The sequence below is a fragment of the Labrus bergylta genome, chromosome 18, assembly GCF_963930695.1.
Source record: "Labrus bergylta chromosome 18, fLabBer1.1, whole genome shotgun sequence".
In the NCBI taxonomy this organism is placed as follows: Eukaryota; Metazoa; Chordata; class Actinopteri; order Labriformes; family Labridae; genus Labrus; species Labrus bergylta.
The window spans coordinates 20,062,795-20,081,598 of NC_089212.1; the positions used below are offsets into that span (position 1 = coordinate 20,062,795).

The 18,804-nt window shown below is 40.5% G+C and overlaps 1 protein-coding gene across 3 annotated transcripts; it reads left to right on the forward strand.

Annotated features, from left to right (window-relative positions):
• Positions 1 to 171: 171 nt before the first annotated feature.
• Positions 172 to 16,604, forward strand: LOC109987597 (serine/threonine-protein kinase PAK 2). 3 transcript variants are annotated; one of them, XM_020638719.3, is made up of 15 exons: positions 172 to 449; positions 8,087 to 8,280; positions 8,390 to 8,496; positions 9,458 to 9,605; positions 9,917 to 9,933; positions 10,045 to 10,158; positions 10,404 to 10,527; positions 10,638 to 10,701; positions 10,901 to 10,949; positions 12,054 to 12,166; positions 12,268 to 12,385; positions 12,743 to 12,842; positions 12,966 to 13,162; positions 13,681 to 13,818; positions 14,242 to 16,604. In XM_020638719.3, the coding sequence occupies exons 2-15, from the start codon at positions 8,103 to 8,105 to the stop codon at positions 14,326 to 14,328; spliced, it is 1,554 nt and encodes a 517-aa protein (XP_020494375.2). In that variant the 5' UTR covers positions 172 to 449; positions 8,087 to 8,102; the 3' UTR covers positions 14,329 to 16,604. The 3 variants fall into 3 exon arrangements, with proteins under 3 accessions (XP_020494375.2, XP_065822541.1, XP_020494376.2); XM_065966469.1 differs by lacking the exon at positions 172 to 449 and adding an exon at positions 4,673 to 4,977; XM_020638720.3 differs by lacking the exon at positions 172 to 449 and adding an exon at positions 7,713 to 7,851.
• Positions 16,605 to 18,804: the final 2,200 nt, after the last annotated feature.

Below are 18,804 nucleotides of genomic sequence, written 5' to 3' on the forward strand. Positions count from 1 at the left end.
CTGAAATCCCATTCGGCTTGTTTCCGCTCACATGTCAGTGAACTCCACCGGAGGTAAAGTCCTGCACACAGACAAGCCACGGTTTACGCGCCCTTCACACTTTGTCCAATGAGCGCTACGGAAGCCGCGACGGCACCGATTTCCAGAGGGTTTTAGTTTCTACGACGTTCCGCTTCCTCCCATGAGCGCAAGGCTCCACCTCCACCAGCCTCAGCTAAAGACCGGACAGAGAGAAGTTGTGAAAGGAAGCAGTCGGAATAAAAGTACATGTGTTAAAAATACAACATCGTATTTTTGTGTTTTCATCCCCGGGGGGAAGTTTGTGACACCTCGGCGTTGAATCTTACATCGAGCCGAAGAGAAAGATCCGCAGAGACGGGGCGGAGTTTCGGAAGTTTGTCCGGAGTAGGCTACGGCTGATAGCCTACTTTTTGGGTTGACAACAACCGGTGAGTTTAATTTGCTCATTCATTAGTCTTAAATACAAGTTACCTATTTATATTTTAATAGGTAATAACTTCTTCTAGCTTTGCTTTTCGTATAGTCGCTGAAGATTAACTGCAGCATCTTCCTCCACATTTCTTTTTGAGGAGACACTTTTCCTGTCTCTTTCAGAGGATACAATTAAATTACAACAGGCAACAGATCCAGATTCTGGTGTTGGTGGGATTTGTGGCTTTCTTTCTTTCACTTAGCAGCAACCAGTGCTTGTCTACAGGGACTTTATGCCATTGTAATAACATGTGATCATCGACTGTGTAGCCTGCAGTCAAGGCATGACCTAAATTAGGCCTCAATTGTCCTGTGCACAGAAATATCTCTATTATTATAATCTATCTAATGTTTCTGTCGTGTAGAAATGTATCCTTAATCTTTACTTTAACCATAGTTTGATTGTAATTATCTAATCCCTGCAAACAGAACCTTCTTGTGCACTTATTTTGTAATCTTGGCACCCTGGATGAGCTTCTAAAAGCCTTTTAGGACCCTCATGTTAGGAAGGTAGAAGATTCATCATTACAGTGTTGATTGAACCGAATACGCTTATTTAGACTTTGAATAGAGAAAACAATCTTGAGATTTGTTGAGTGCACAGTGCATCAAGCAATCGGTTGCACTTAATCTTTTAGTCGGCGGGTTTCAAAGCAAGGGAGTAGTAATCATTTATTTCGGTCACAAGAAAAAACATAAACATCTTGACTGAAAAGGTGTAGGCTGAAGGTTATTACGCCTACCCTTATTACAAATCATATTATTTAAGACACTACTAGTTTGGCTGCAAAAACAAAACATGTCAGAAGAATTTCTTTCAAAACAAAACAAGGTACTCAAAGCAATTTGAATACCTTGTAAATCAACCACATACACTTAAATTATTAAGAAGGTAGAAGATACAGTTCATCATGACAGTGTTGATTGAACCAAATACGCTTATTTTTTTAAATTTTTCTTTTATTTGTCAATTTTATTTCATTCAAAAAAAAACCCAATAAAGTTAAGAAAAACAAACAAACATAAAATCTCAACTTTTGAATGAAAAGGAGCAGAAAGAAGATTAATCTTATAACATCGGCCCCTCTTTTACAAAACATTAATTAAAACAAAACAGAACACTTAATTCAAAAACAATTTAAATTAAATTGGCAAACACAGCCACTGGCAGCCCCCCCCCCGTAAGTCCTCCTTACCAATTCATTATGCACAAAGTATATCACAATACATTTTTATTACAGCATCACGATTAAAACAAAACAAAACAGTATCTCACTGACATATTTCCACATATTTATTCAACAAACTGGCTTTAATTTTTCTTTTAAATATCATATTTGATTTTGATTCTTTAGTTTCTCTGTTGAGATTGTTCCATAAACCGTATTTAGACTTTGAATAACACAGAACAGAAAACAATCTGAGATTTGTTGAATGCACGGTGCTTCAAGCAATTGGTTGATCTTTTAGTCGGCGGGGTTTCAAAGCAAGGTACTCAAATCAATTTGAAAACCATGTAAATAAACCACATACACTTAAATTATTAAGACTATTTGCTGTTGGTCTGTTACATACAACCCCCATAAAAGCTACACCATGTGGAAAAAGTTCAAATGGGGTCCCGCAGGTATCACCGAACCACTCTTTTCACGTTCTAGGCCAGTGCTCCCAACATAGCAGACCGTGCCTCCAGGTCCGGGTGGTACAGGGACGTTTTGACACCGAGGTTGGCGATTTGATTCATGAAAATGTTGACACAGAGGTGGAGGCAGCTGCTTGAATAACAGGATAAGGTGTTCAGTGTAGGCGTGCAGCTGGGCAGTGTGTTTACTCTTCAATCACTGCCAGACCTATAATCAGTGAGACGGTTGTGAGCTCAGACAGTGTAGTGTGTTTTTACTCTGTGTGTGTGTGTGTGTGTGTGTGTGTGTGTATTTACATGTTGGTCTCAGTGAATGAATGAAGGTAAAGGTGTGTAGAGAGTGTGCTCGTGCGTGTTTTGCGTGCGTTTTGGCTTCATCACTCTTTCCAGGAAGTCCTCCACTATATTTCCTTTTATAGAAGCTGAATACAAAAGGCTTTGCTGTCCACTTCCTGTAAACAGCTTCGCGGCTGTGTTTGCTGCGCTCTGATTGGGCACCTCGGCCCTGTGACCCCCTTCTGGAGCTTGGGGAGTTCCAGGATGAGGAAGTGGGCTTCCCTTGGTGGCCGCCAGCCACAGGGAATAGAAAGTACTCTGATGCAGCAAGAGAGCAAAGAATGAGGAATAGAAATTCGGAAGGACAGATGGATGGTAGAAGGGAGGCTTTGTGAATTGAGAACAGATGACAGATGCAGTTGGACGCCATCTGGATGTAAAATAGTCTGTGTGGTTACCAATATTAGAGCCAGGAACGGGAAGGAAATGAGAAGTTTGTAACTTGAAGTCATCCACATCAGTGGAGCTGTAACAGTTCATAAATCAATACGTACGATAGACAGAAAATCAACCTGCAGATTATAATTTTGAATAATTGATTTCTAAGATGAGAAGTTTGCTCATTCAAAGACACTGAAACCTGAGGATTTGCTTCCTTACTCTTAACTCTTACTCTTCATTTAGCTAAATCGATACCAAAACGTATCTATTTATTTCCTTATTTTGAGCCATATTAAGTTTTCTGTATCCTTCTTTTTTTTTTTAAATCAATTTCACTAAATCAATGCCATGATTCAAACCCACTTATTAGATTTCACACAGCTTAAGGGGGGGAAGTGCAGTATGATCCAAAGAAACCTGACATGGTTCAGTATTTAAAATAGTTGTGTAGGGGAGATTGACTTACTCTTAAATCTAGCAGCTTTAACGCACCATTAGTAGTCATTTAAAATGTGTCCAGCCGACAAATAAAAGTCCATCACTTCTTCTCTGGTTGGCTCTTGTTTGGTTCCAATCAACTCCTGGTGGTCCACTCCGGATTTTAAATGAAGACCAGTCAAGACCACCACTGATGGGCGATTTTTTTTTTTCCACGTCATTACTGAGATTAGAAGGCAAACACCCCTTTCTAAAAGAACAAATCATTTCAATTCATTCATAGTTCGCTGGTTACGGCCGCAACCTTCTTGGTGTTACGGTCAAAGTGAGTGACACGCCCCCCCTGCACACAAGATGAGGATTTTTCAGTGATATTTGTGGTCTTGGTCTTGCCTCGGTCTCTGAGCAGTACAGTCTCGGGTATGTCTTGGTCTCGGTCAGTGTGGTCATGACTACAACACTGAGAAGGGCACACTTTCAGATGACGCACGATGCAGTTGAAACAGTTTTGTACGAAGATTACTGCAAGTTTTCCGCTGAGTCAATCGATCACTATTTATTTGTGCAGCATTAATTACTGTTATCTCAAGACACCAAACAAACAGAGCAGGGATAGTCTGTACTGTTTGTTTTATGACTGACTCAGACCCAACATTAATCCACCATGAGCAAAACACTTGGCAACATTTAGCAAGTAACAGTGGCTGAGGAAAAAAAACGTCCTGAAGCCTGAAACAGAACCAGAATCACGTTGACCAGCGCTCTCAAAAATGGAACCACTGCAGCTCTCTGCTAAGTATCATCGAAGAATTGCATGACCAGTAAATCTTTGGAGTCAATGAGTAACTTGCATGAAATTTGAAACTTGAAATTTCTGCTGATACGATGGAAAATCAATGCAGCAGCATTAGGGAGTGTTTAGTTATACAAACACACACACACACACACACACACACGCCTGTAGCCCGCGGTGCTGAAGTGTGCACCTGCCTGTGCTACCCTCATTGTCTCTCTGCTGCACTCACACATCTTAGCTCTGAGCTACGCTAAAGATGTTCAACAAGTGCTCACAATGGAGCCCCTGTTGGCAAAGGGGGTGTGTGTGTGTGTGTGTGTGTGTGTGTGTGTGTGTGTGTGTGTGTGTGTGTGTGTGTGTGTGTGTGTGTGTGTGTGTGTGTGTGTGTGTGTGTGTGTGTGTGTGTGTGTGTGTGTGTGTGTGTGTTAGGGCAGGGAATGTGTGTATGAGACGGGGCCTGCTTGAGGAGGAGCTTTGTGTGTGTGTGTGTGTGCGATGAACAGGAGGACACGCCTGCAGCTATGGAATTCCTACTCAGAGACAACTTGTCTCAGCCTGGCCTGCCTGCACCCAACACTTAGTCCAACACACACACACACACACACACACACACACACACACTGGCTTTGAAAATGCACATTAACGCTGGACCGGGTCTAATTTTATCCTGCCAGGGCAAGAATACACTTGTCCCATCCAACATTGTGGAGGAATGAGGCAGCCTGCTAAGACCTGCCCTGAGAAGGCAGAACAGAGAGAAGGAGACTTAAAGAATCAGTGAGAGCTACGTTTGATGAGCACTCGACAAACCACAGCTGGATTTACTGGCTGGGATTTGAAGTCTTTATTGATTTCCTGGTCTTCTGTGAGACGCAGAAGAAGAAACAAAAGGGTAAGTACTTTGCAGCTTGTATGAAAGCATCGAGGTTGACATTTTGAGACGCAAAGAGAGCTTGAGCAAACTCTCATTTTCTGTCGGTGGATTAGCTCGTTGGGTTGTGTTTTGTTTTTTTTGGTCTCACTCATGCTATACGCTAAAATGTTGAACTTTTGAAAGGTTAAGATGTTGAAAGCTAAGCAGCTAACAAACAGACGTCCAGTGATTACATCTTAAGTGCATGATGGAGTTTTAGTATCCATCCTAAAGTGTTGAAAAACAAGTTAAATGAAAGTTTGATAAATGAAAAGGACGATGCAGGGAGGAGGAATAACTTCCCCTTTGGTGAAGTTCGTACTGATGTGTCTTCAGTTTGTGGCCTGGGGACGCTGCAGCTACACGGGACGAGTTGTGTGCAAATGACTTTTGCGTTAACCTCACAAGCCTCGACGCGTGTGCCGGTAAACACATTAATGACATGACTCTATTTCAGAGTATTCTCAGATTCTGAGAGTCGTTCATTGGTTTTGTGTTGTGCTGTCTCTTCGAGGTGAGCAAGGTCAGCTGAGCTTCTGCAGGAGAGCAGGTTTCATGTGTGAATTAGAGGTCACAGGCATTCCTATATACCTGAGCCGCCACCGCTGTTATCCGGGTTTTATACACGCTGTGTCATCGCAGCCAGACACAGGAAGTGAGGAAACCTTTGTTTGCTTCCTTTTTCCTGTCTGTGATGTCACTCACAAAAATAAGTCTGCAGTTTAGTGTCAATGGCACTGCTCGCTCTGCAAGACTGAAAGTGGTGTTGTGGTTGAGGTTTTTTTAGCTCGTGTGTGTGTCTGTGTCTGTATTAAAGTGTGTGCCTGTGTCTGTAATCTCAGTTTTTACCATATTTGGGTAATGGATGACACTTAGATGTGTGGTAGTGGTGAAGCCATTTTTCAAATCAAGAATAGTGCAGAAATGTTTGAATCCTTTTTGTGAGCAGAATCCCGGCAGAGGAATTATTCAAATCAAGAAACAGCAAAAAAAAAAAAAGCTATATCGTAACTAGAACCCGACCGATAAATCGACCAGCTGACATAATAGGGCCGATATTAGCATATCCAGTGACTATTGTATCGGCTACTTTTATCACAGATAAACATCGATATTAATAGATTTATTCACCAGTTTGAGTATCTTTGTATTAAACTAGCACTTCTCTTTGACCAGCAGAGGGCGCTTTATGGATTACAACAAGCATCATCACTCTCCAGAGTGTCAAGCGGTGACGCCCGCACATGCACTGTTACTTTCCAGTTGAGTGACAGTCTTGTCTTGGTTGTATATCTTTACCACAAGTGTTTGATAACTGCATTTGAGGGATCAATGCAATACATGTTTATGTATCTATCTCTCTCTACAGATATCGGCTGATATATGGGTATCAGATTATTCTCTCCATAATAACGTTATCGGAAATCCCATATCGGTCAGGCCCTAATCATAACGTGCAATTATTTGGTATTTAGTACTGATGCATCCATAACTTAGTCAAACAGCAGCGTTACATGTTAAATAGTTTTGTAATTTAGCGCATGGTTTCCAATTTATGGGATGGTCTGCCTTTAAAATGTATTCATTTTTTATTATTTATTTTCTCTCTCTTTTATTGCAATATTTGGTATTATTTAAAATCGTTGGGCTTTGGATGTTATTAATTTGGAGTTCTTTGAGAAATTGATATCCAAAACATTTTTTTTTATCACTAATCGAACAATCAACGTATCACATATCTGAATATCTGCTGTGTTCACACATGCAGCTCGCCTGAACATTTTGACACATTTCAGGTTTTGTGAAATGTGACTGTGAATTGTTTGCGCAGTAGGCGAGTACCAGACATTTGAACTGGATTCAGACAGTCTCCTGGTGCCAGTGCAGGAATCTGACTGGCTGTGTTGTTTAGCTTTCATTGAAGTTTTCAGACAAATGTTAAGGTGCAAGAGATGCAATATGTGGTAGAAATGTTGTGGAGGAGAATTATGAAGTATGAACTGGAGATGCTAAAGTCAAGCACAAGCACTTGCAAAATTGCTCTTAGGTTCAGCTTTGACTGTCCACTATATAATGTTTCTAAAGTTTTACACTCACCAGCTCAGTTCTTACTGAGCTTGCAGCTTTTTCACTCGTGGACAAAACTCCTGGAAATGTCCTGAAACTGTGGAACGCTGCATGTAGGCAGGCACACAACCTGATGAATTTTTAATCACAACTGTATCCAGACTTTTTCCGCCCAACCCCCCTCCTGAAAATTCTGCAAGAACGCTGGCCGAGCCAACGTGTGAATGTAGCAGAAATGATCAGGAAAATTCACAGCAAGCAAGAGTGGACAAGGGGCGCTCGTTCATGAAGCGCCCAATAACACTTTGCCTTGATATGATGTAAAAAAACTGTCATTGTAGTGTCGGACTCAGTTTCTCCATCTGTCTCCTTTAATAAACATAACACTGTTACTTCTGGGAAGTCCTTTTAAAGTCACGCCTTGTCTCCTGAGACACCCCACCCCCCGCCTCCCACCAAAATGTCCTACAGAGAAAACCTCTGAATGTATCTGGAAAAGCATCATTAGGACGATTTTAGGGTCAAGCTGTTCATTTTTAGGGTGCATGTGTGAATAAGGCTGTACTGAGCCTTTACCCCTCCCTCTCTCTCTCTCTCTCTCTCTCTCTCTCTCGCTCTCTCTCTTCTCCTCTCTGCATCCTTTCCTTCCTCATTCATTGGTAACACTAAACGAGACTCAACACGTCACTTTTGCCCGTTCAGCGTTGCTTCCTGTTCACATTCTCTGTTCCCTTCTCTACAACACTCAGTGCTTCTCCACAGGGTCTGGCATGGATTTATTCTAAGGTCTGTGAGTTCTTTCTTGATTTGGCATTCACTGCTATCGCTCCCTGTGTAGTGTAGGCTAAGCTATACTTTGTTTAAAGCAACTTCTCTCTAGCTTTTCGGGCTAACTCAAAGCTTAATCACGCATTGTGAAATGCACAAAAACAGGAAGAAGCAGTGAACAAGTATGGCAGCATTCATTTAACTTGTATCCATTTTATTTTGTGTGTGTGTGTGTGTGTGTGTGTGTGTGTAGGTGTAAGTGTGAGTAGATGTGTGACAGCGGAGTGTGTGAGGACAAGCCCCCCGCCCCCCCTGTCAGGATGAGCAGCCAAGGAGGAGGAACCAAAGACTCCCAATCAGCAAATCACAGCTCTCGGCCGCTGCCGTCTGTACCAGAGGAGAGGAAGTCCAGAAACAAGATCATATCCATGTTTGCATCTGAGAAAGGTGAGAGACTGAGAGAACTGCGCTCATGTTTGTGGACACGCATCAGGAGAGAAAGCACATTCGCTGCAGTACATGACCAAAAAAACAGACCCTTGACCTTTATTTGCAGGGGGCAGGAAGAAGGACCGGGACAAGGACAGACCTGAGATCTCGTCCCCGTCAGACTTTGAACACACCATCCATGTTGGTTTTGATGCTGTCACTGGAGAGTTCACTGTAAGTACTCGTTTGAATCCCTGAGATTGTGTGTAAAGTCTTTAGTTAGTAGTTCCTACTTCTAAATGTTGCACCCAAGCGACAACCGCCAGCGATGGAAAAGGAAGCCAATGCAGAAGTGCAGCTGCTTAGCTGAGCTTTGCATAAAGACTGGAAATAGAAAACGACATCCATCATCAGATCTTGCAGAAGATTTCTGCATTTTTTCTTACCACTGTAACTTTTGCTAAATGTTGCTGAAGTGCTACACTCATGATGGATTAAGCTGGGTCTTTGTAATAAAGCAAAAAGTAAGGTCTTTTACCTGCTTTTTGTAAAGTGTCTCGAGATAACATTGTTATGAGTTGACGCTATACAAATAAAGATTGATTGATTTATCGTGTAGATAACAGAATCACATCAGTGTAATCATCTCATTCTTCTAAAGCGAGCAAAGCACATTCCCCAAAGTGTTGGACCACTCCTTTACAGTGTGCCTCGTCTACTTCAATACGTGGGAAATGGTCTTGCATTACATGCTATGTAAATCTCTATTTAGTGAACTCTTACGTAATAACTCGCCTACCTTTTATCTGTTGAATGACTAGAGGTAACTTCTTCCTCTGGAGATACTGATTTAAGTAAAAAGTGATTAAAGATTGTGAGTTTGAGCTCTAGTTGTGCCATAAGATTCTTGCAGCTGTTGTTGTATTATTGAAGGGCAAAGGCATCTTGAGCACAGAGTATGTAGGTGATTCAGAAGATTCTTTCATATAAGCGGCTTTTCTCAGAACACTTCTGACAGTCGCACAGAGAGACCCGAGGATTTTATTTAGTCAGCCATTCTATCTGTGCAATCATCATTGATGGAATATGTTTTTTTTTTTTTTTTTTAATTCAGTTTCCTCACATTGTTTTATGGACAGATGTTGCTTCAAAAGCTTTTCACTGATGTGTGTGTGTTGGTTTTGTCTTTCTCCAGGGTATGCCGGAGCAGTGGGCCCGCCTCCTCCAGACCTCTAACATCAGCAAATCAGAACAGAAGCAGAATCCCCAGGCCGTCCTCGACATTCTCAAGTTCTACGACTCCACCAGTGGAAAACAGAAATACCTCAGCTTTTCCGCTTCAGGTCAGTTTCTGCAGATTCAGCTGTAAAGTCTCCCGTTATCTAGTATTTATTTTCAACCGTGCACTCTAAATCTAAAGCGATTGACAACTTGTGCAACGACTCAGGTTTGCAGTATTGATACTAAACTGGATAAAGATTGTTTCCATTGAGATTACTGTCTCTATTTTATTCCATTTTGAATTTAGATAACTATATTTTTTACTCTTATATTGTCTATAAGTAGACAGTGTTTCTCATTCTGAGTCTAATTAAAAATAAGTCCATCTTTTAAAAAGCACAGACTCACACTTCTGTCGTTTCCATCGTCTCAGATAAAGACTCGCAGTCGGTGAGTTGCTCCTCTTTCATTCTGCATTCATAACAGTAATATGACTTTCAGCTTCAGCTTGATTCTGGCTGCCATATTGTTTAATATATGTAAGTATTCCCGTTGTTACAGCAAGGCAAGCAGGGTACAGGGACTTCCCCGTCAGGTGGCAAGGATGGAGACGATGATGATGATGAAGACGCACCACCTCCGATTGTCGCACCCCGGCCTGAACACACAAAATCAGTGGGTCAAGATAAAATGATGAATATATATTGATGCTGATTTTTGTAAATGAAAGAGTACTGAAAACATTTCTACTTTAAAACAGTTTGACTTTGTCTGTGCTAAAGCCCATTCAGTTGTGACTTAGAGTCTTTATAGCTGAAAAGTCAGTTATTTTTCTACTTTCCAAATATTATAAGACTATAAATAAGAAGGGCAATATTCTTATTTTTTTTATTTTTTTTGTCTTTCCTGTGTTGTGTCAGGTGTACACCAGGTCGGTGATCGACCCGATCCCAGCTCCAGAAGGAGACGCCGCCTCTAAGGCAGCTGACAAGAAGAAAAAGGGGGGAGGCAAGATGACCGACGAGGAGATTATGGAGAAACTAAGTATGTTATACAAACACTGGAAATGATAACATCGCTGGTAGAGCTTTTTTTTAAAATTTATTTTTGGCTGCAGCAGCACTGACTACACTCATTTCCTTTGTGACTCCTAGGAACTATTGTCAGTATTGGAGATCCTAAGAAGAAATACACTCGCTATGACAAGATCGGCCAGGGGTGAGTCAGAATTCAGGAGAACGCAAAGATTTAAAAAAAAAAAAAAAAAAAATCTGCAGATTTCAGGATGTGTGTGTTTGACCGGAAATCCAAACGTAACCAAGTATTTGTTGTGTAAGATTGACAATAGATTAAGAGTTCCAGTTCCAGAAAATAGAAAAAGCCTGTTATTTGACCTCTTTCTGTTTTTCACATTCAGGGCCTCTGGTACAGTCTACACAGCCATCGATGTCGCCACAGGACAAGAGGTGAGGATATTTCTTTTACGTCTCTGCCACTATAAAAACACATTCAAGTACCTGTATAACTTGATGAGGAAGTTTGATTAAACTGCTGATTAAAAAATCAACAAATATCAACAAATTGAGGATTTCCTGGCATTAATGTAATGTTTGTAATTTATCATAAAATTATCATTATTCTGGTGATGTTTTTTTTTTTCTTTCAAACTCCTCAGCTCATGTTATTGATTTACAATTCCTGATAAAACTCTATCATTTAAATAGAAGAAATAAATCCAGCCAGGATATAAATCATGTCAGTCTCTTTAAATCACTAGTTTAAAGCTCCTGTGAGAATATCTTTTCTGGTCATGAAGCAGACTGTTAATAATACTGAAGCCTCTTAATGACCTACAAATGGAAACATGATCATCAGCATCAAGATTGCTGATTTCCATACAGTTACTTTTCATGCCTGTAACTTCTGCCACGGGGTAGGTATCAGAGGGGGGGGGGGGTAAAGTGACATGATTTAATTAAATGAAGATGTTTTTGGTATCTTGCTTCAAGGTTTTGCATAACAGGAGACAGACCAGCATCGATCTTAAAGCCTTGTTCTAACTTATCCTAATCAGTGTTTAACCACAAAACAGATCCGTAACTCTACATTTTAGCACCACAAGTACCTTTATGAACTCGCTGCACTGTTGATCCTCATATATTACTGTCATCAGACATCTAAAAGTCAGACTGTTGCACGACAGTTTTGTGGAAGCTTTGATGCAGTCTGTAAAAAGATGTCTTCGTTTTGTTTTGAAGTTATATTTTTGGACCTTTTTTGCCGCTATTAGGTAGGATAGCTGAAGAGAGACAGGAAATGTTGGGAGGAGAGAGACGTTCTTTCCTGGGAAACTTAAGAAGAGCTTTAGAAGACATGATGCTCTTTGACATCTGATATGTTTTTGAACAGATTTATTCATTTTTATTTCTCTTGTCAACTTTAATTCTGCAGTGAGCCAACACTGCTATCATGCTGCCAGCAAGTTGATTAGTTGTACTTTGCATTACCCTGATAACTTGCTGGTGTTTGCTGGACCACATTTAAAAATGATTTTGTGTTCTGCACTACAGGTGGCCATCAAACAGATCAACTTGCAGAAGCAGCCAAAGAAAGAGCTCATAATCAACGAGATCCTGGTCATGAAGGAGATGAAGAACCCAAATATTGTCAACTTTGTAGACAGGTAACAGAGAACCTCACATAAAACAATATGCAATCTAATGTCGCCGACTGTGAGCAGAGAGCGTCATGGACGTGTTTCTTTGTGTGTTTTTTTTTTTTAAGTTTCCTCGTTGGAGACGAGCTTTTCGTGGTGATGGAGTATCTGGCTGGTGGATCTCTGACCGATGTTGTGACGGAGACGTGCATGGATGAGGCTCAGATCGCTGCAGTCTGCAGAGAGGTAAGAGTCTTTTCAGACAACTCGGATTTAAAAACTTTATATCACCTATCACAGCATCCTCGTGTGTGCATTTAAGGGCTCAATGGATTCATCCTGTATCTATGAAGCAACTCAGACAAAGCAGAAATTACTTTTAAATTCAGATTACCCTATTGAAACTTCATTTGTACATCGTTGAGGACTTACAAAATTGTATGTTGTATGTCGTCTCCAAATTGTTGAAGATTTTACACTGTTCATTCTGTTCTGTTGCCACCTATTGGTGTATGAAATATTGTGAAAGCGTGTGCATGAGTGTGTCAGATGCTTATATGCGTTTGGGATTCATATCCTCCTCCCCCCCCCCTCTGCATCCAGGTGCTGCAGGCTCTGGAGTTTCTTCATGCTAACCAGGTCATCCACAGAGACATCAAGAGTGACAACGTCTTGCTTGGGATGGATGGATCAGTCAAGCTCAGTAAGGGACACGTGTTGTATATATTTGACCGAGTAGCACATGTTTTTTTCAGTGTTTATATTCACATTTAATCCAGACAGTTTTTAATCAATCTAAAAACATATTCCTTTTCTCTTTTTGCAGCTGATTTCGGGTTCTGTGCCCAGATCACCCCGGAGCAGAGCAAACGCAGCACAATGGTGGGGACGCCGTACTGGATGGCTCCAGAGGTCGTGACCAGGAAAGCTTATGGACCCAAAGTCGACATTTGGTCTCTGGGGATCATGGCCATAGAGATGGTGGAGGGGGAGCCGCCGTATCTCAATGAGAACCCTCTCAGAGTGAGTGTCAAAAACTTGACAATTCTACTACAATTCTACAATTCACTTAGCAGACGCTTTTATCCAAAGCGACACCCATTGCGTACAACACAAGCAAGGATCTAGAAAAGAAGAGAACAATGTCAGTAAGAGTAAACTATCAGCTTTGAATCCGATTGGACACACAGGTGCTGACAGGTTTTGCACAGAGGCAAAGCACAACAGTTTCTCTTTGAATGTTTTTTTACATTGCTTGTTTTTGTCTGAACAGTCTGCATGATGTAAAAACAGATCACCAGGTACAACCCATTTTTAATGGACAAATTTCAGATCAGTATTTAATTTCTTATCAAACTCTTGGGCTGCAGCAAACAAATGTACGTCCCAAGTGTAGCTACTTTTTCTTTACTTCCTGGAGGAATTACTTTGAAAACCAGCATTCAGGTCATATTAGTAAATGAGAGCATAATGATTTAAACAAACTAGAGTCAACGCTGTCCATATTTTACTGACTCTGTGCTTTTTGTGTTGATCTTTAGGCTTTATATTTAATCGCCACCAATGGGACTCCTGAGCTGCAGAGTCCAGAGAAGCTGTCTCCGGTCTTCAGGTCCTTCCTGTCACGCTGCCTGGAGATGGACGTGGAGAAACGAGGATCAGGCAGAGAACTGCTGCAGGTAGACGAGTCTTACACGCTGCCTATAGAAACTGCTTATATAAAAAAAGGGATGCAAGATAGCAAATAGCCCTATTCAGACTGATGTTTCAAACTGCGATATTTACGCCCATGTGACCTTTCACCTTCGATCAATGTGTGGGTGCATGTCTGACTGCTCCCTCTGTGCCGTCCTACCACAACGCTGAAAGGCAATGTGAAGTCACAGACTGGGACACAAACATTACACCGTCGCAGAATCAATATGAATGTACAAAGAGGTGATGACGGCTGAGCTTAGTTACGGCACATTTGTGGGGGGAAAAAAAAGCTGTCTGAAAAGAGCTGATGACTGATGCGTAGATATTGGTAAGAATGTCAAACCTACTTTTTTTTAATCTTCATATTTCACATGTGCACATCTTGTCTGTCTCTCTGTCCGCAGCACCCCTTCCTGAAGCTAGCCAAGCCTCTTTCCAGCCTCACCCCGCTCATCCTGGCAGCCAAGGAGGCCATGAGGAGCAACCGCTAAAGCTCACTCTCATAGGACTTTAAGAGCTGAAGCCAATGACAGCCACATCCGCCAAACCAGCAAGACCGTCAGCAACCTGCAAGGGATGGGAATTTTTCAAAAGCCACAAACTCTGTCTCCTCTTTTCTCTTTGATTCTTTTTTTTCTTTTTTTTTTTTTTTTAACTGAAGCCAGATTTATTTTGACCTTTGTGCCTTTTTCTCAACCTGCATACGACCATTCTGTGTTTTCTATTTGTCGCAGCCAGAGCACACCGGAACTGGTTACTGCAGTATGTCTATCAAGCACACAGGATCACCGTTTCAAAGATTCAAATCTATTTTTAACACATTTAAAGCTGTAAAGCTGTAGAGAAGGGTTTAAATGAACGTACTGAATATCTCCATGGTGATTAAAAGTCAGAGAAGTAAAATATGAAACAGGAGAGCAAGGGACCAATAGAATTAGATTAAGGTTTGACATTACAAGGTAGATGGGGAGTTTTTGTTAGGGCTTTTTTTTAGATATTATGTGACTCAGATCTACAGGGTTGAGGTTATTTATCTCGCAGCGTCAATCTCACTTGGTATTTCAAAGATGGCAGTTTAATCAGCGTGCAATTTCTCTTCCTGTATTGCAGTCAATGGTTATTTAAAGTAATAAAAAGATGAGAAAATGAGGGACTAATAGTGCAACCTGGCTTCAAAACTGGACATAAGTGCGTTTGTTAATATAAAATAAATATTAGGTGTTTTCAGACCAAACAGATCTGGGGACTTTCTTGAAGAGGAACTATCCACCAGGGAGTTCCCTAAGAACTACACAAAGGGGGGGGGGGGGGGGGGGTGACTTCTTTTTTTTCTGTCTGCATTTGCACTGGCATGAGTACCTACCAACTCTGAAGCAGGAGCCAAACAGGTTCCTCTCAATGCTTCATCATTCCTGAGTTGCGAACTCCAACAGTTCCTAGAACTATGTAAAAGTTCCTGCGGTCCAATAACATCTATTGAAACATTTCTAAAGTTTGAACATCAGACATCTTGATCAAAAGAGGATTGTGAGGACTTTGAATTTTCTCGTGTGCAGAGACTGTCACCTTTGCGGCTGGATGCCATGAACACACACATGCACTCACACACACACACACACACACACACACACACACACACACACACACACACACACACACATCAGTCAGGGTCCTGTGGTTTTAAAACATGAATCAAATAACTATGCTGTGCAAATACTGTGCTGTACTACGGCCTAGCATGGCGCAGTGCAGTCTTTGTGTGGTGGAAAAAAGCCATAGCAGCGTCTTTGTTTGACACTGACTGAAGAATATATCTTCTACAGTTAAAGGAGTTGGATTATTTTCCTATTTTGTTCTCATGTTAGATACCCTAGTCCACTCGATTTTCTGGTGGCAGCTTTGGGTTTTTACCAGGCACCAAAATACACCATCATTGAGCTTGACTCAGACTCTATAAACTTTAATCAAACTCTCTATGCAGGCACTTCTACAAAGCATGCAAAAAACCCACCTGAACACACAAAGCAACATTTCTGTCACTTTGGTGTGTGTCCTCCAGATGTCGTGTTATCCAGCATTTTTCTTATTTGCATTGCACGCTTTACTGTATATGTGTTGGTGCAAGAACAATACAAATAATGTATGACAATGTCTCAATGTGCTAAACTGGAGGATGACTTTGCATTATTTTTGTATATTATGTATTGGTGATGTCCTGTTTTTTTTTTATTTTTTTTTTAATGGCTTTAAAAAGAAAGTATGTAAATCATTTTTTAATGTGTAACTAACAACAGAAGAAAGATTATTTTTTTCCACTTTTGTATTGAACAATTAAATTCTCAGTGGAATTATGGACTCACATCCATAAAATGCCAAAATAAACCTTTAAAAAAAGACAGAGCCAAAAGTTCCATAACTGTTATACTCGAGCCAAACCTTACTCATGGAGTGTTTTGGATCGATCTTAAGTTAAGAGTACCAGATTGGATTGGTTTTTACCTCATTACCAGCGTGTTAGAGGAACATTACAAACTTTTTTAAAATCTGACTCGTGATGCAGTAAAACCCACCGGCATGGTACTCAACAGGTGTTTTTAAAATAGGAATATACTGTTCTCTGTTTTTTTTTTACCACAACGGGCATCATTTCTTATCTGAGTGATCGAAGAGTTGAATGTGTTGTTGCTCATCATGGAACCAACAACTTGCCACGTTGAATAAAATCCAGAAGGGATGTAAATTATTAATAAAGGTGGACTTAAATTGGCTTGGTGTCTGGATCACTCAATGGGACTTCTGGATAGAAGAGGGGCCAAGGAGTCGCTGAGCTTCTCGGCTGGTGCTAATTAATTAATTACATTTGTCTATGAGTCAATTCAGAATCTATAAAAAGATGCAAAAGTATGAACAATACTACCATAAAGAGAAAAAAAAAACTGCAGTGAAAAAAAGGCCACAAAGACTTTAATTATAGAGACATAAAATGTTTACGTTTTTAGGACTTTGTAAGGGGTCAAAAGTGACTTAAAAACTTTTCTGTTCTGTTCTGGTTTTTGTTTCGTAATTGTTAACATTCAATAAGCGTTCCTTTAAAATATATATGTATGTATGATGGGTCTTTAGTTCATATCTGACCTGCTGTATCCAAGATGTGAGGGAGAGAGAGAGAGAGAAATAAGTCATATTGTAGTGACGATAGTTAACAATGTTGCCTGATTGCCATCTTAGGTTTTTATCACTCTTCACTCTCAATCTTTATTTGTATAACGACAATACATAAATGTTATCTCATGACACTTTTTAAAAGTGCAGGTACTCTTTGTTATAATATCACCGTTTGTGTCTGTTGTACGACAGTGCCACCTAGTGGTTTGAAGTAGCAGTCATCAATGACTGAACACAACACATAGAAACACAAGTGAGGAGGAATAATGAAGACAGGACATTTCACCGTGTGGCCTGTTGTTGTCCTGTATAACTCTCAGGTGTATGATTGAAGTTAAATGTGGAGTATCTGTTTACTCATCCTGTCTCTTATGAAACATCCCTTCACTGGTTGAACATGATTTCTGAGATCCATACTGTAGTAGCTTGATATTGGAAAGGAAAGGCCCCTAATATCACTACACAACTCTTTGCCCTTGAATTACAAAACCTCAATTTGATGAGAACTGTAATGTTGAAGAAGACAGAAATAAAGGGAGAGCGACGAGGGATGACTCACAAAAATGTATGCAGGCTAAAACATCATGCCACCAGCACTCCTCAAAAATGGACATGTTTATTTGTTTAATTTCTCGTCAAAAATACCAATTTTAACTTAATATATGCAACATTAGCGTGGCAAATCCAGAAAAACATCTAATTTTTAGATATTATGAGAGACAAATGAGGCCTGAATTGCTTGTCTTTTTGTAGATAATAAAATAAAAATAGCAGCCAGTGAAGCAAGCAAACAAAAACACAGACAAACTCGACTTGCTGCAATTGAAGCTTTTATACACTAATTACAATACAAGGCTCATGATTTGCTTGTGATATCTTGAAATAGGATGTCTATCTGGACTTGTCAGGAGGATGTGATTTATATTAAGCTTAATGAAAGAGATATAGAATGAGACAAATACACTTGATAACATTTGAATCTGTGCAGAGCATAAAGCACTTTACTTTCAGCTTCTCTTGACTGGTTTCGGATCACATCACATTACACCTATTTTCACTGCAGTAGCTCAGCTGCCAGATTTGATGCCGAACACGCTGCGCTCCTCGGGGTGACTGTCTGACACTCCCTCCACCTTTTCCTTTTCATTAGCCCGCTTGTCGCTCTTAGCACTTTCACACTTCTCTCTTCCTCACAGCAACTCCCTCGTTCTGGAAACCTCTCAAATCTACAGTGTGGGTAATTTATAACCACAACGCCGTGTAGGGACATGCTTGCAAAAGGGTTGTTTCTTTTAAATTAAAACAGTAAATTATGTCACTTCTTTAAATTTTTTACAAACATGGTTTCCAGGAGGCCTTTTCGACCTTTCCTTTGGAGCTGCATTGTCACAATTTAGAATATTGAAATAATGGAGAAGGACCTATTTGCAGGACTCACAAAAAAATGATTTAGTTAAACAAAATTATCAACAAAGCTCACTAGTTCAGGAGTCCAAAGATTCATGACTGTCAAACCAAAAACACAAGGGGGAAACACAAGGAGAAGCTAAAGGAAATATCCAATTAAAAAAGCAAAACAGGGACACGGGGACGTTGACATACGACGACCTGACACAGAAGGGACAGAACACAGAGAATTAAAAAAGGGGAAATCAATACCGGTTGTGACAGACAAGACAAGCGAAACTAATGGGCAATCAAAGTGGAGGGAAAACACACAAAGGGAGGAAGTAAAAACAAGCCAATCCACGCTTGTTTTTATCCCGGCTGAAGAGATTATTTATTTATTTGTGTTTTTAAAT

Coding starts and splice junctions, on each gene's coding strand:
- LOC109987597 (XM_020638719.3), top strand. CDS start 8,103: ATGTGTGACAGCGGAGTGTGTGAGGACAAGCCCCCCGCCCCCCCTGTC. Junction 8,281..8,389: donor CATGTTTGCATCTGAGAAAG/GTGAGAGACTGA, acceptor CTTTATTTGCAG/GGGGCAGGAAGAAGGACCGG. Junction 10,159..10,403: donor GGCCTGAACACACAAAATCA/GTGGGTCAAGAT, acceptor GTGTTGTGTCAG/GTGTACACCAGGTCGGTGAT.